Source organism: Dermochelys coriacea, chromosome 10, assembly GCF_009764565.3.
Source record: "Dermochelys coriacea isolate rDerCor1 chromosome 10, rDerCor1.pri.v4, whole genome shotgun sequence".
Classification (NCBI taxonomy): domain Eukaryota; kingdom Metazoa; phylum Chordata; order Testudines; family Dermochelyidae; genus Dermochelys; species Dermochelys coriacea.
Genome location: NC_050077.1, coordinates 33280294 through 33296530, shown reverse-complemented (window position 1 = coordinate 33296530; position 16237 = coordinate 33280294). Strand labels below are relative to the sequence as shown.

Below are 16237 nucleotides of genomic sequence, written 5' to 3'. Positions count from 1 at the left end.
TACTCTAGCTTTTTTGTAATATAAAATAGATGTATTTTGCAGGCTTGTACACCTGTGTTTGCTACTTGTATGGGGGAACTTGAAATAGGAAAACAATACATTATATTATTAGTTTATTCTATTTTCCCAAGTCTTTGTCCAGATTGCTTGTAGCCTTATTTTGGTGAGGAGAAAGGAGAAAACAAGGAGCCACTCCTGAGCTTTTCATCATGTCTTTTTGCAAAAACAAGAATGTCATCATTGTATTTCAGCACATTATTCAGAGGACTCATTATTTGTCTCCAAATATCTTGCAACGTTTCTGCAGCCAATAGTATTCCAAATGACAATTTTTGATAGAATCAGAGGCCAATGTGAGTAGATGCAGCTAGGGTGTAGTTCTGACAGATGGTAACTCTTAACGTTGTCCAGTTTTGAGAAGAATGCAACTCCATTATTGTCATATTAATATCCTGTCCAGAGTTGGTCTAATATGGCATTCTCATTGAATTGCAACATTCGGCTAATGCATGGCATACTGTATCTTTGATTTGTCTTCTGGGGATTACTTCTTTTGAAGATATTATTGGGAAAGTTCTTTCTCTTTCTGACCTTCCCAGTCATCTTAATTTCTTGGCAGTTACATTTTCTCACATGAATGAGAATACTAAGGTATTCCTGATTTAGAGATCTGATGTATCTCTATGTAAATTAACCTGGAAATCCTTTGTTTTACTAAAGCCATAAAATAGTCTTGTCCTCTAATAGTTTACAAATGTTGTATTTTATTGTTATCAGAATTTTGGTCAATCGTTGTATATACAACATATTTAATTTTAGTGTATAAGCAAATAAGTGTACATGTGATACTTGAGTGACACAGAACTCATCAAAAAGAAAAGGAGTACTTGTGGCACCTTAGAGACTAAGGTCTCTAAGGTGCCACAAGTACTCCTTTTCTTTTTGCGAATACAGACTAACACGGCTGCTACTATGAAACAGAACTCATCGCATCCGATGAAGTGAGCTGTAGCTCACGAAAGCTTACGCTCAAATAAATTTGTTAGTCTCTAAGGTGCCACAAATCCTCCTTTTTTTTTTTTTTTTTTTTTTTTTACAGAACTCATTGATTCTGTGGCCAGTGCACCCCTTTGTCACTGTTTTGTTGAATGAACCCATCAAATGTAGCGGTTTCTCATTTCCATATGATAAAGTCATTCTCTTTGTTGGCACTAGTTTAGTCTTGTTCCGAGCAGAGAGTTGTTATGCTTTTGCCTATTATTTAACATTAAAAGAACAACAAAATGAGCCTGTGGTTGCATCTAGACAAATTCCTTGTTCAGCTCTGGGGAAAAGGGATTCTGTGAGTTGCTGCTATTGTCACATGACAATTCCTGGTCCCTTAGCAGTACCACTGTCACGTGACAAAGGCTAGTGCTCCCGCTGCTGCTGCCTTATTTTCACCAGGAGCCCGAGCAGGGGGCTGCGGCTCACTCTCTTCTCTTCCTGTTTTGCATGGTAAGATTTTGCTGCCCCAAGCAAGGTGGGGGATAGTTTCAGACTGTAACTAGCTTCTTTCGGAGCTGAAGCCTCCAGGTAACCGAGAGAACTTGGGGAACGTGACTGATAAATCTGCCCCTTCCAGGGGCGGTAGGTTTGTATAATTTTTGATGGTGCCCAGAACCCGCCCCTGCCCAAACTCCACCCCCCACCTGCCTAAGGCTCTGGGAGGGAGTTTGGATGGGAGAGGAGGTCTGGGGTGCAGGCCCTTTGCTGGGGCAGGGGATTGGGGTGCAGGGTGCAGACTCTGGGAGGGGGTGCAGAGGGAGGGGCTGCAGGGTTGTGGGGTGAGGGCTGTGGGGTATGGCTGCAGATGGGGGGTATGGGGTGTGGGAGGGGCTCAGGGTGAGTGTAGGGGGTGAGGGCTCTGTCTGGGGCTGGGGGGTACGGGGTGTTAGAGAGGCTCAGGGCTGGGGCAGAGGGTTGGCGTGCAGGGGGATGAGGGCTCTGACTGGGACTGGGGATAAGGTGTCTGGGGTGCTGGAGGAGCTCAGGGCTCGGGCAGAGGGTTAGGGTGTGGGGGGATGAGAGCTCTGGCTGGGACTGGAGATGAGGGGTTTGTGATGTTGGAGAGGCTCAGGGCTAAGGCAGGGGGGTGGAGTGCAGGGGAATGAGGGCTCTAGCTAGGACTGGGGATAAGGTGTTTGGGGTGGTAGAGGGGCTCAGGGCTAGGGTAGAGGGTTAGGGGGTGGGTGTGGGGGTGAAAGCTGTGGCTGGGAGTGTGGGCTCTGGGGTGGGGCAGGGCTGGGGATGAGTTTGGGGTGCAGGCAGGCTGCTCTGGGACAGGGGCCAGAGAGGAGGACTCTCCCCAGCTCTTTCCCTGCTGGCAGCAGTGAGCTCTGGGGGAGGAGCCCCCCTTTCCCGCCCCCTCAGCAGCACATTCATCCTCACCACTGTCACTGCATATGCTCCTAGGGCCTCTCTCAGGTCCAGGAATCTCCCTCGCCTCCCCCATGGTGGATGCTGGGGGTTGCTGTGTGCGCCGCCTCCTCCCCTGCTGTTGCCCCTGATTGTAGCCTCACTGGGAGTGAGGCATGGGGCAGGAGCAATGACTGGGGAAAGGGGGGGCCCCCTGTGCTGGTGGAGGGTCCTGCCTGAAAATGGAAGGGTCTGAGGTGGAAGGGCAGGGTCAGAGTCTGTCTTCCCTGGCAGTAGAGATGGAGGGGGGGCACTAGGACCCTGCGGCAGCAGTTGCTGCAGGGATGCAGCATGGAGCTGCCCAGCAGAGGCAGGGATGCTCTACTCCTGTGGGTGGGGGCAGCAAGGGGAGGCTGGGGGACACTCGTAGGAGGTGTGGGGTGGTGGCAGGTAGGTGGAGTGGGGGGACACCCAGCCCCAAATATTGGTGGAGCTTAGCCCCTGGGCTCTGAATATTGCTGGTGCCAAGGCACCATGGGCCAATATAACTGGCCGCCTATGGCCCCTTCCACTCCCCATGTCTGATCCATGTGTGACTGTACGGCCCAGATCTGCTGACTTTACTGACACTCACACACAGGTTCTTGGTCCTGTTAGCACATGCAGGAGCCAATCCAGGTAGGGGAGCACCTATGCACCTGGAAATGGAAGTCACCAAAACTCCCAGCAGAGTGGGAGGAGATAGAAAGGAAGAGGGACTGAAAGAGACAGGAAAAATAATGAGGTGATGAGCTCCCAGTGCTACTCAGTCCTGTTACTGCATCATCACTGTGCAAATTGAGAGGAGTAAGAGTAAAAGGGCAGTGCCCTATCTCTGCCTAGTAACCATGCAGCAGAAGAAGTGCACTGCTCTTAGGGACATTGTAAGGAAAACTCCCCAGAGTGTAGTGTTTCATTCTGCTGCTCTACAGAAATTTGTTCAGTCTGTTAAAGGGAGGTTACACAAATGTCTTGGTTCATTTAGTTCCAGGGAAGATGCTGGGTCTGGACTGTAGTAAAGGGACCAAGTGGTTTTCAATATCTGAGTTTAGAATATCTGTGCCCAAGGAAAGCCTTAGGAGAATTTAGCTTTAAAATGGACCAAAACCCTTTATCACCTTGACAGGTTGTAGAATAGCTTCCTATGTGTCACTCCAGATTACCTGTTATATTAATTTAGATGGAATATATGGGCTAAAATAACCCAGTCACTAAACAGTAAGAAGGTCTGAAGTTTGGTATACAGAGACCTCAGCCTGCTTAGTACCATGGCAAATGCACCATTTTAATCTTTTATTAAATATATAGAAAAGGAAAAACAGTTAAAGTGTTGAAATGTAAAGTATTAAGTAAGGCTTTCATTTTAACAACATTTCTTCTTCCCTTTCTCTCTAGCTGGAGAGAGTTTTAGAAGCAAAACCCCCTTGTTTGACAGTCTCTTGGATAGTATCAAAGATGATAATAACTATCCTTTGGGGAAAAGATAAGAAGTTAGTTGAGGTGGGCTGGAACTACTGTGTTAAAGACCCATCCCATTTCATCTCAGGTGGTATTTTGGATTCAGCTAGAGCTGGTAGGGAGGGTGATGTCATTTGGATCCCTCTTGCTGGCCCCTGGTCAGGACATCTCTCGGGATGACAAAAACCCAGCATCCCAAGAGGTGGTGGGGGGTGGCAGCTGTGATGGTGAAGCTTGCTTCAGTAGCGTCTCTCTGTTCTTCTATCTATTCTAGTCCTCCCAAAGTCTCTTTCAGGACCAAATAAAGGGAGTGATGCAAGTGACGCTTGAGGAAGCAGCTATGTGTTTAACCTAGGCAGAGAGGGACCTTTAAGGTGGAAGGGGCCTTCTGCAAAGACATTGTGCAGGAGAATGACCAGATTCTGCTATCAGTGGTGAAGGATTTATTTGTCCATGTTTAGTAGGAGCTTTGTGGTCTCTGGTATTCCCAGAGTGGCTTCAGCTCTGCGTTCTTCTCTGGTACCTGGAAGGTAGAAACAGTCTACGCAATATCTTTCAAGCAGCCTTAAAATAACTGAGTAATTTATGTTTGTCTCTTCTTTGGAGTTTTTCTTTCTTTCCTATGTGTGTGTATGTATGTATTCTTTCTTTCTTTCTTTCTTACTTTTTCTTCCCACTCTCATTTTATGCTCTATCCATCTCCATGCTTATTTCCTTCTCTCTCAATCCCCCTTGCCTTCCCTGAATCATGCTTTTACCTCCCTTTTCCCCTCTTCTCTCTCAATATTTTACCCCCACTCTTCATCCTTTAATACTCTCTTCACCTCCCCACGAACAGTTTCCTCACCTTCCTCACTCAGCCCAGTTTCTCATTCAGACGCACCAAAATTGCCACTCTTAGGTCATGACCCCCCCCATTCCAGTCTACCCCACACAAATCGTACATCATCCATGCTGTCACATACAGACCTAGCCACTTACACACCAGTCATCCTGTCATTCTACCCCTCAGGCCCATATCTCTCACACATTAGTCACCTTTCTATTCAGACCCCCCAGTCACACACCAACCTACTTTCTTCTTTGGCTAGTGGAAGGTCTCCCACAGGGGCCCTGAGGTCATTCCCAGTTGTCCCATCCACATAGAAGTGGCAGAGATAGTTTTCCCTGGTCTCCATGGAAGAGTAGAGTAAGAGTGGGGAGAACAGGAGTGGGCCTCTTTCCTTCAAATCAGGGAAAGTGAGGATGTGGAAAAAGCTAATGTACTCAATGCTTTTTTTGCCTCTGTCTTCACAAACAAGGTCAGCTCTCAGACTACTGCACTGGGCAGCACAGTATGGGGAGGAGGTGACCAGCCCTCTGTGGAGAAAGAAGTGGTTCAGGACTATTTAGAAAAGCTAGACGAGCACAAGTCCCTGGGGCTGGATGCACTGCATCCAAGGGTGCTAAAGGAGTTGGCGGATGTGATTGCAGAGCCATTGGTCATTATCTTTGAAAACTCATGGCGATTGGGGAAGGTCCCGGATGACTGGAAAAAGGCTAATGTAGCACCCATCTTTAAAAAAGGGAAGGAGGAGGATCTGGGGAACTAGAGGCCAGTCAGCCTCACCTCAGTCCCTGGAAAAATCATGGAGCTGGTCTTCAAGGAATCAATTTTGAAGCACTTTGAGGAGAGGAAAGTGATCAGGAAAGTCAGCATGGATTCACCAAGGGCAAGTCATGCCTGGCTAACCTAATTGCCTTCTATGATGAGAACTGGCTCTGTGGATGAGGGGAAAGTAGTGGACCTGTCATTCCTTGACTTTAACAAAGCTTTTGATACTGTCTCCCACAGTATTCTTGCCAGCATGTTAAAGAAGTATGGGCTGGATGAATGGACTGTAAGGTGGATAGAAAGCTGGCTAGATCATCAGGCTCAGCAGGTAGTGATCAATGGTTCCATGTCTAGTTGGCAGCCGGTATCAAGTGGAGTGCCCGGTTTTGTTCAATATCTTCATTAATGATCTGGAGAATCACCTGGATTGCACCCTCAGCAAGTTTGCAGAATACACTAAACTGGGAGGAGTGGTAGATATGCTGGAGGGTAGGGATAGGATACAGAGGGACCTAGACAAATTAGAGGATTGGGACAAAAGAAATCTGATGAGGTTCAACCAGGACAAGTGCAGAGTCCTGCACTTAGGATAGAAGAATCCTATGCACAGCTACAGACTAGGGACTGAGTGGCTAGGCAGCAGTTCTGCAGAAAAGGACCTAGGGGATACAGTAGACAAAAAGCTGGATATGAGTCAGCAGTGTGCCCTTGTTGCCAAGAAGGCTAACGGCATATTGGTCTGTATTAGTAGGAGCATTGCCAGCAGATCGAGGGAAGTGATTATTCCCCTCTATTTGGCATTGGTGAGACCTCCTCTGGAGTACTGGGTCCAGTTTTGGACCCCACACTACAACAAGGATTTGGAAAGAGTCCAGTGGAGGGCAACAAAAATTATTAGGGACCTAGAACACATGACATATGAGGAGAGGCTGAGGGAACTGGGATTATTTAGTCTGCAGAAGAGAAGAATGAGGGGGGATTTGATTGCTGCTTTCAACTACCTGAAAGGGGGTTCCAAAGGGGATGGAGCTAGGCTGTTCTCAGTGCTAGCAGATGACAGAACAAGGAGTAATGGTCTCAAGTTGCAGTGGGAGAGGTTTAGATTGGATATTAGGAAAAACTGTTTCACTAGGAGGGTGGTGAAGCACTGGAATGGGTTACCTAGGGAGATGGTGGAATCTTCTTCCTTAGAGGTTTTTAAGATCAGGCTTGATAAAGCCCTGGCTGGGATGATTTAGTTGGGGATTAGTCCTGCTTTGAGCAGGGAGTTGAACTAGATGACCTCCTGAGGTCCCTTCCAACCCTGATATTCTATGATTCTGTGATTCTCCATGTTGAAGGGAAGGGATCTCTGAGTCCTCGTTCATTGTCCTGCTCTCCATGGTGAGGCAGGGGTGGAGGCAGACCTGCTGGACAAGTGAGTGGGAGCAGGCAGTGCTAGCATAGAACAGGACATTGTTCCTTCTCTTCAGCAGCCCTGTGGCCTAGATAGGGGGTCACCACCATCAGCAAATGCCTGGTGGCATACTCCCTGTTATGTATTCACTCCTGATAGCTCCAAAAGCTTGTGGGAAGAGACTGTATTCTCCTATCTCCTCCATTTGGGAAGGAGGGTCAGAGATACCACACCACTGCCAATCTCCCTCTGCCCAGGGCTTCCAAGGGAGAAAAAACTGTGACATTAATCTGTCACTGGTCAGTCACACACATAGAATGGCTGTTCCTCCACTCTTGGGACTGGTTCTATTCTCTACCAGGCCCTGGTCTCTTAAGAGGCTGGGTTAGAGAAGTACAAATGGCACAGTAATATTCTGCCATAGTCCCCCATGGTGTGGAGATCTCTGAATCTCCTACAAGTGGCATAACACACTTAACAGAACATCTGACTTTCCCAGGAGCTATTTCCTTTCCATGCAGATGAAATGTCCCCCCAGCAGAGAGAGGGGCAGGGTTTTTTGTAGGAAGATGTGACAAACCTTGATCTTGCTCATTTTTCCTGCCATGAGCAGAATTTCCAATTAAAAAACTGGACATAATCTGCCTCATAGAACGAGAGGAAGAGCCGTGGGTTCCTGATCTTCTGGACTACGAGGAAAAGGAGATGCTGAGTGGCACCTGTACAGGTGAGGAATAAGCTCAACCGTCTGGAGAACTGTCAGTGAGTAGAATAAAACTCTGGAATTCCCCCCAAAAGGCTGTGAGCTTGCACCATTTTGTCTCATTATTGTAACCAATATTCATCATGTTCTCAAGACAGATATCTCTGAGGGCTTCCCAGCCATACTGATTAACTTCAGGTGGGAGTCTGTGACCTCATTTGTTGTTCTGCTGAGAGTCAGATGGAATGTGGAGGGAGAATAGGGCCTCTTCCCCGCTTTGGGGGAAGAATCTGCTCTTAGTTCATGATTTTAGTCCTGTTTGAAACCTGGAACCCTTCTAGTCCTGAAACCATATTTCAAGCTAGACTGTGAGCACTCTGGGACAGGGACTCTACTTATTAGTTGTTTGTACAGTGTCTAGGGGAGTGGGTCCCTGATTGGGTCTCCCAGGAGCTGCGGTCAACTTGATTTCTTTTAATTGACTAAATTAAAAAAATCAATTCCCCCTTTAAACAATATAACTTAATTTATAACATTTCCTCTAAAATTCATTACTGGTGCTTTTCTGCTGTACTATTTATTCAGAAGGTTCTTTTCACTACTCTTTTACTATCTTATGGGTCACCTGTAAAAACAGTAGGTACAATGTGTTCATATGGAAATATGATATTCCCTCTCCATTCCCTTTCCCAAGGTTTCCTTTTTCTCCAGTCACTCATCTCTAGATTCTCATTTTATTCTAACAGGTGATGGGATTGTGAATGAGAATGAGGAGGAGAATCCACACCAGGACAGTCATGAGTCAATGGAACTACATGGCACATTATCAGGAGCATCCCAAAGGAATATTTCCCAGTGTCCTGAGCAGGATAAAGCCTGTGAGGGTCAGCACAGATCAGAAAGGCACCAAAGAATTCCTCCAGGGAAGAGACAAGGTAAATCAACTGCATGTGAAATAGGTTTTAGGAAACTGCCAGACATTATCCAGCTAGGAAATCCCAAAATGGGGAAATCAATAATATGTGATGACTGTGGGAAAAGCTTCCGGCTGAGATCAAACCTCAGACAACATCAAAGGATTCACACTGGAGAGAAACCCTTTGGATGTGCTGAGTGTGGGGAAAGCTTCCGGCAGCGCTCACATCTTATTCAGCATAAGACAAAGCACACGGGGGAGAGACCTTATGAGTGTACCGAGTGTGGGAAAAGCTTCAGTATGAGCTCAAAACTCATTCGGCATCAGATAATCCACACAGGAGAAAAACCCTATAAATGTGGTGAGTGTGGCAAGAGCTTCATTGGGAACTCCCAGCTTATCCTGCACCAGAGAGTCCACACGGGTGAGAGACCCTACAAATGTGGTGACTGTGGGAAGAGCTTCAGTGTGAGCTCAGCCCTTACTCAACATCAGAGAACCCACACTGGAGAGAAACCTTATGAATGCGCCAAGTGTGGGGAAAGCTTCCGGCAGCGCTCGCACCTTATTCAGCATCAGAGAATCCATACGGGTGAGAGACCCTATGAGTGTTCCGAGTGTGGGAAGAGCTTCAGTGTGAGCTCTGCCCTCATTCAGCATCAGAGATTCCACACGGGGGAAAGACCTTATGAATGTGCTGAGTGTGGGAAAAGCTTCACAGTGAGCTCACACCTGATTCAGCACCGGAGAGTTCACACAGGGGAAAAGCCCTATGAATGTGCTGACTGTGGGAAAGGCTTCCTTTGGAGATCAGCCCTTCTTCGACATCAGAGAATCCACACAGGACAGAAACCCTATGAGTGTAGTGAGTGTGGGGAAAGCTTCCGTCAGAGCGCGCATCTTATTCAGCATCAGAGAATCCACACTGGGGAGAGACCCTATGAATGTGCCGACTGTGGAAAGAGTTTCACTGTGAGCTCTGCCCTCATTCGACATCAGAGAATCCACGTGGGAGGGAAACCCTAAAAACCCTGAAAGCTTCATGTCAGATATCCCTCCAGAGTCTCCCAATGGATAGTAGCCAGGCATGTTTCTTGTTTTGAGTCCATAAGGCTCTTCTGTTTTCACAGAGAATGAAAAATGCCTTGTTGAGGATAGTCAAGTTAAACAAAGAGGAAATGTTGGTGTCGAGAGATGAGTCATATAGGGGTCTGAGGTGTGGAGAGGAATGTATGCTGGGAACCAGAGCCAGAAACCAGGAGGTGCTGTGGGCAGCAGGAGGATGGAGCATTTGGAGATAAAAGGGAAGCTGTTGGTATAATTGGAGAGAAGTCATGTTGTGAAGGTTGTCAATAAACATACATTTAAGAGAAAAGATAAAATTGCCCTATTCCCCTATACCCAGGATGGGCTGTAAACAATTTATAGTGAGATTTCACTGTCAAATGGGGCTTTTGGGGTATTTCAGGGCTCGTTGCTGTGTAATATCAAGACGAGTGGGGTAGGAGTAGGGTTCTTTTATTTCTGGCTCTGCTAGGGATTGTTTTCTAGTGGTTTAGAGAAGGAGGTGGAGAGTCAGGGCTCTTGGGTTCTACTTCCAACTCTGTCATTGATTTTTTTTCAGTGACCTTAGCTCACTTCACCTTGCTGTACCTTGGTTTCCCTGTCTGTAAAACGGAGATAATAATCACCTACATCACAGGGGGATTGTACTAGTTAATATTTATAGTACAGTAGTGTCCATAGGCCCCAATGACAGTCATGGCCACGTTGTGTTAGGTGCTGCACGAACAGGATTACATGGTTCCTGTCTGGAAGAGTTTACAGTTTAAAAAAACAGCTTTTTGGGGATTCTCTTGTACCTGTTACGAACTTGGAATATTAACAGAGTTATGGGATTAAGGATTCTTTTAGTTTTTCCTCTGAGTGTGGTTACTGCTGCATCTGGAAATGCTACAGCATATGAGTTTAATTCTAGTTTCAAAACACATCATCTTTATTATTTTTTAAATTCCTAATAAAAACTTGCTTAAAAATCCATGTCTCTTCCAGTTGCCTGGAAATTTTCTCACTGTCAAGAAGTATGTCAAAAAGATCCCAAAATAGGGTTAGCATAAATCACTATATCCAGCCCATTTACAAATGCTTGTGAACATCAGGAATTGGGTACGTGGAAACACAAGGGATCATTCAGGTTCTGGCTGTATTAAAGAAATTGCACCAATATAATAACTGTAGATGTGCTGCACAGCACAAATTGGGGCTGTCATCAAAGAAACTCAGTCTGGTAACATTGATGTAGTGACACTGGTGCAAATTTCCTTATTGTAGACAGGGTGTTAGAACTGGCATTGCTCCTTCCTAAGAGACTGCTTATACGGACACTTCAGCTGGAGACAGTGTACCCTGTCTTCTTCTTTCTGGAGTGTCTTCAGCACTATTCTTCTCTCTGTGGCTTCCATTTATCTTTTAAGAATTTAGCAAATTTTCTTTGTTTAAACTGAACAGCCAGAGCTTGTTTTCAGATGTTCTGGCCAGACTCCATCTCAGGCTTTTGGTTCCCATCAGATGTCCGGCTATTGTCTTGTGGTGCTTTTTGGAATTCCCCCAATTTCCTGTTCTGTCCCTTTCTCTGGATTAAACCTCCCCCCCCCCATACTCCACTGGTCTATTTTCTCTCAAAGCCCCCCCCCCCCCTTGGAGGTTCGGGCTCCATAAAACTCAAGCACCAATGACAGACCACTTGTGATCATCTGAATATTGTCTGCTAAGTGAAGTTATAAGATTCCACTGTACGGTGTTATTAACACGTTCCAAACTGAGGCTGGCAAACAGGTCTGTCTCAAACAAAGGAATGTGTGCTCTGCTTAATTTGTATTTATATTGGGGTAGAGGTGTATGTACATTGTTTGTGAACTTCAAGTTGAACATGTAGTTAACAGTTCACTCCCCATCCAGGGTATGTGACTTGGCCAGAGAGCCAAGCCACAAAGACCCAGAGAGGGAGTCAGGAGAAAGCGCTGGCTTGCACTGACCCTCGCAGAGCCAAGGAAGTGGCCACAAAGGTGGGTATGAGGGACAAGGACCCCTTGCAGCATCGCACCCTGACTTCCTCTCTGGGTTTCCTGTGGGTTGGCCCTCTATGCAAATCATATTATGGTAATGATAGCTCTAGCCTTTGGCAGAGTTGTCTTACAATGGTTGTTTCAATAGACTCCGAGCACCCATCTCTGGAATGGGAGGTCACTGCTTGTGAGTCACCAGAAATGGAATACATGTAGGCGACATATCTTGAACAATCACAGTTGCTGTAGAGTAAGTAACCATTCTTTTCTCTTTGCCCTGGGCAGCCCTAATTTGCCATGTGGCCCCAAATCAGGGAGTTACCAATGGTTCCATGGTCCTCTCTTTTCATTCTGTCCAAGTGCAATTCAGGTAGAGTGAAGAATCTAGGTCCAAGTGTCTAGTTTATCTACTACAGCTACCCATTGTCCAAATGTGCATTGTAAATTCTGTCCTGATCCACTTACTGGCATAGTGATTTTCAGGCCTATTTGACCATGCATGTGGAATACTAAAAAAAAAATTACCTTTGAACAGAAGTGCTATTTCAACCTTAATTCTGCTGCAGCTGTGAAGCTGCTCCATAACCTACAAATTGTATCCAGTGCTACTCTCCAACCAAACTATCTATGCAGATTAAGTGGTATCTAACCTGTAATGCAGACATACCCAGTCAGGTATATTACCCCTGTGTCTCACCATCTTCTTAATATTTCACCAAAGGGGGTTTTGTCTGGTCTCTGCCAAAAGCTAAGAACTATCTGATTGTTATGGTTATTGTGAGATGTTTGTACAGGAAAATAGTTTTAGAGTTATTTAACATGCAGGATATGATGTTCCAAAACTGTTGGAAATGAAACTTGTCATCTGAGGCAGGGAGTCTGAGTGTTGACTCCGTCAACATTGAAAACAATTGACGTGGAGCCAGCCCGAGTCCCGTGTTTGCTGTCTGGTTCAGATGTAGGCTTGCGCATTTACAAAGACAAAAGAGCTGCAAGAAAAGTCTGACAAGGGAACCCCCTGCTGTAAGAGACAATAGTCTGTAACCGTATAAGAGAAGAAGAAAGGGCACAAGATGGTATCCATCATAGAGGTGATATTCAGCCAGTGGGACTGTCTCATGAAAAGTGAATCCCAGCTCTTTGGACTATACAAGTGCTCTAAGGACTGACCATTGGGTGAGAAATACCTTATTAGACAGGAAAATAACTTGTTAACAGGTATAGGCTGTAGGTTCATAGAACCACAGGGTTAGAAGGAACTTCAAGAGTCATCTAGTCTAATCCCCTGCCAAGATGCAGGATTTGTTGTGTCTATACCATCCTAGACAGATGGCTGTCCAGCCTCCTTTTGAAAACCTCCAGTGAAGGAGCTTCCACAACCTCCCTAGGCAGGAAGTTTTATATTTTTCTTTTACCTGTAACCTTATGTTTCCAAATCCTTTTAACTTGCCTTAGTTGAATCCTTAACTCAACCTTTGTTAAATAAACGTAAGTTTGGTTTACTATAGCTATGTCTGAGTGCCTTGTGCCAATGAGAATGCTGAACTGAAATGAAGCCACTAAACTGGAGTGCACGGCTTCCTTGGAGTTGGCAGATGTCCAGAAGACAATGGACTGGGTACTCAAGTATAGCAAGGTGGAGTGTGCTAATTGCGAGTTTCCAGACGGAGAGAGTGGGGGCTGCATAGCAGTTGTGTTTCCAGCAGCCAGTAGTTAGGGAGAGTTTCCCCTGGTGGGCACAGACAAGGCTCCCTCCTGCTGTGAATGGATGGTAGTGATTTACCCCAAAAGTGTCACCTACACCTAACATGTCTCTTCACCTCTACCCAGCTCCTAGTCTTGGGGAAGTGTTTTGTTTTTTATTTCTTTATTTCAGTTTATAACAATATTTTGAAAGGCATCTTTGATGTAAATTATCAAACTAGGAAATCACCTGTAAACTAATGGGTTAAATCTCTGCATGCTGGAAGCAAAGCTCCAAATGAGGCGGTCAGAGCCGACTGAGTGGATATTATAGCAACTGGCTTGTCTGACCTCCTGGGTTGCACTGGCTCATCACTGGGCACTAGCCTTCTGGAGGTCTGAGTTGCCATGCTTGGAGACTCTGGCTGTCCTGTGAGCCATTACTACCTGGAAGGACCTGGCCCTCTACAGCACATTTGTTTCTTGAGATGCACTATCATAATTGCTGCAAGAGTATAGAGCTGTCTGGATGAAGAACTACTGCTGCACTGTAAAAGCCACAGAAACATTTTAGAGGTTCATAAGTCACAAAGATTTGTGCATGGCAGATTCAATTTCAGACATTAAATGCCTTGTAAAAAGAAGTAAATGGAAAATATAGGTCTGTAGCTGACATAAATGATTTCTTATAAACAAGCAGTAATCATAATTCATCCATTCACTATAAACTCAATCCTGTCAGTTAAGCAAGAGTCAAAGCTAAATGCATCAGGGATCTTGGTAGGATTTATCAAATGAAGATCTCAATCCCTTTTGTTTCAGTGGCTTTGAATTCCCAGATTTTTGGTCATCTGTTATAAATTTCAACTTTCAGTCAGTATTCCAAGCCTATTTCCGAATTATTGATTGATTTTCAGTTTTGGTGGAAGCGGGTACTATTCCTGTACACGGATGCTCAGATTTCCTCCCAATAAATGCTGCCATACTGACAATGACAGACAATATATAAGTATTGCCTTCAGAGGGGAGAGTAAGCTGGTCCGATCCGGTGTACTGGCAAGAGCCGGTACACAGCCAACCGTACCAGTATGCGGCAGCTTCCCCAGGTGGGCAATTTAAAAGGGTCCTGGGCTCCTGGCAGCAGCCAGAGCCCCTGGCCCTTTAAATTGCTGCCAGAGCCCTGGGGCTCCCAGCCGCTGCCGCAGCTACAGCTACCATGGAGCTCCAGTAGTGATTTAAAGATCCCCTTTGAGTTCTGCCATGCCTGCCCACATTATGAATGAAATAGCATATGAATGGGAATGACTTTCTCCTATATGGAATATGCTATAAGCTAGAAACCATGAGTTCTAGTCCCAGCTGTTCTGTTAATATATCTGCATATTTCACAACTGTTTTGAGGACAGGCAACTATTATGTAAGTGTTTCATTGTGATGATAACTGAGAGCTTGCACAATGTCACTTCAGGCAGAGCTGGGAATAAAAACCAGGTATCTGTTATGACAGACCCAAATATTTCCACTTTGCCAGACTGCCTCTCAGAATGAGCATGCCAAAACTGTGCTTGGCTATCTCTAACCACTAGACTGTAAAAAGAGTACTTGTGGCACCTTAGAGACTAACAAATTTATTAGAGCATAAGCTTTCGTGAGCTACAGCTCACTTCATCGGATGCATGAATGAATGCATCCGATGAAGTGAGCTGTAGCTCACGAAAGCTTATGCTCTAATAAATTTGTTAGTCTTTAAGGTGCCACAAGTACTCCTTTTCTTTTTGTGAATACAGACTAACACGGCTGCTACTATGAAACCTGTCACTAGACTGTAGTTTTCATATATTAATAAATCAAGGCCTGAAGGGGCATTATGATCATCTAAGTCTGACTTCTTGCATAACACAAGCCAAAGAACCTCACCTAGTAATCTTTGCATCAAACTTATAATTTGTGTTTGAGCTAGAGCTGATGTTTTAGAAAGAATCCACCATGTCCCTAGGTACATTATGCCAATAGCTAATTAACCTCTCTGTTAAAAATGTGCACCCTATTTCTAATCTGAATTTGTCTAGTTTCAGCTTCAGAATGGATCTCATTCAGCCTTTTTCTGACAGATTGTGTGGTGTATTGAAAATTGTCTTAAAATTATAACCTATCACTTCAAATTCTCAGGGGTTTTCCTGGTCCTGCTTCCAGGTTAGTAGTGGCTGTGATGTTGCACTCCATATGTTTATGGAAATATGCTTATGAGTGTGAATATACCAGAACTGGAATATGCTTTACGGAAAAGGTCTCTTTTAAGGTATCATTACAACGCTTATAATTTACTGAGTGTGTTCATCCTATTTGTATGAATGTATCATTCTTGTGTCTGAAGCTAGAAATATGAAGTATTACTCTGAAGTCCTGTTGTAATTATGCAAAGTGTGGTCCATTAATGGTGGTTTAGAATCTTGATGGCTCCCATTAACCAGGACAATTGGTTGTAAATGGCTATGTTTATTTGTAAGATTTCCTGTGTTCATGTGAGTCAGGCTGCAAATAATGGAGGCTTGGGGTCTCACAGCACATGTGACCATGTCACTTGGTACTGGAACCCATCTTAAACCTAGTGCTTTTCCATTTAGAAGGAGGGGTGGGGACCCAGAGAGACAAAAGATTCCCTCCTTGTGCCAAAGCCATAAAAGGAGGTGGAACAGAACAAAGGGGGCTGCCAGTCATGAGAAATCCCCTAGTTACCACCTGAGATGGAACTAACAAGAACTGTACCGGGGAAAGGATTGGGCCCAGACTAGGAAGGAGTCTAGTCTGTGAAAGAAACTTATTGGAACATCTCTGAGGGTGAGATTTACCTGTATTCAGTTTCTTAAATGTATTAGGCTTAGACTTGTGTGGTTTTTTTGTTTTATTTTGCTTGGTAACTTACTTTGTTCTGTCTGTTATTCCTTGAAACCACTTAAATCCTACTTTTTATACTTAATAAAATCAC

At 45.1% G+C, this 16237-nt stretch overlaps 1 protein-coding gene across 1 annotated transcript in view; it reads left to right on the top strand.

Moving 5' to 3' along the window:
• Nucleotides 1–14915, top strand: part of LOC119862694 (zinc finger protein 850-like) — a 58273-nt gene extending 43358 nt beyond the window's left edge. Inside the window, exon 5 of the mRNA XM_038419843.2 lies at nt 8554–14915. Coding sequence (XP_038275771.1) covers nt 8554–9529 — 976 coding nt within the window. The 3' untranslated portion in view covers nt 9530–14915. The remainder of the gene's footprint in view (nt 1–8553) is intronic.
• Nucleotides 14916–16237: the final 1322 nt, after the last annotated feature.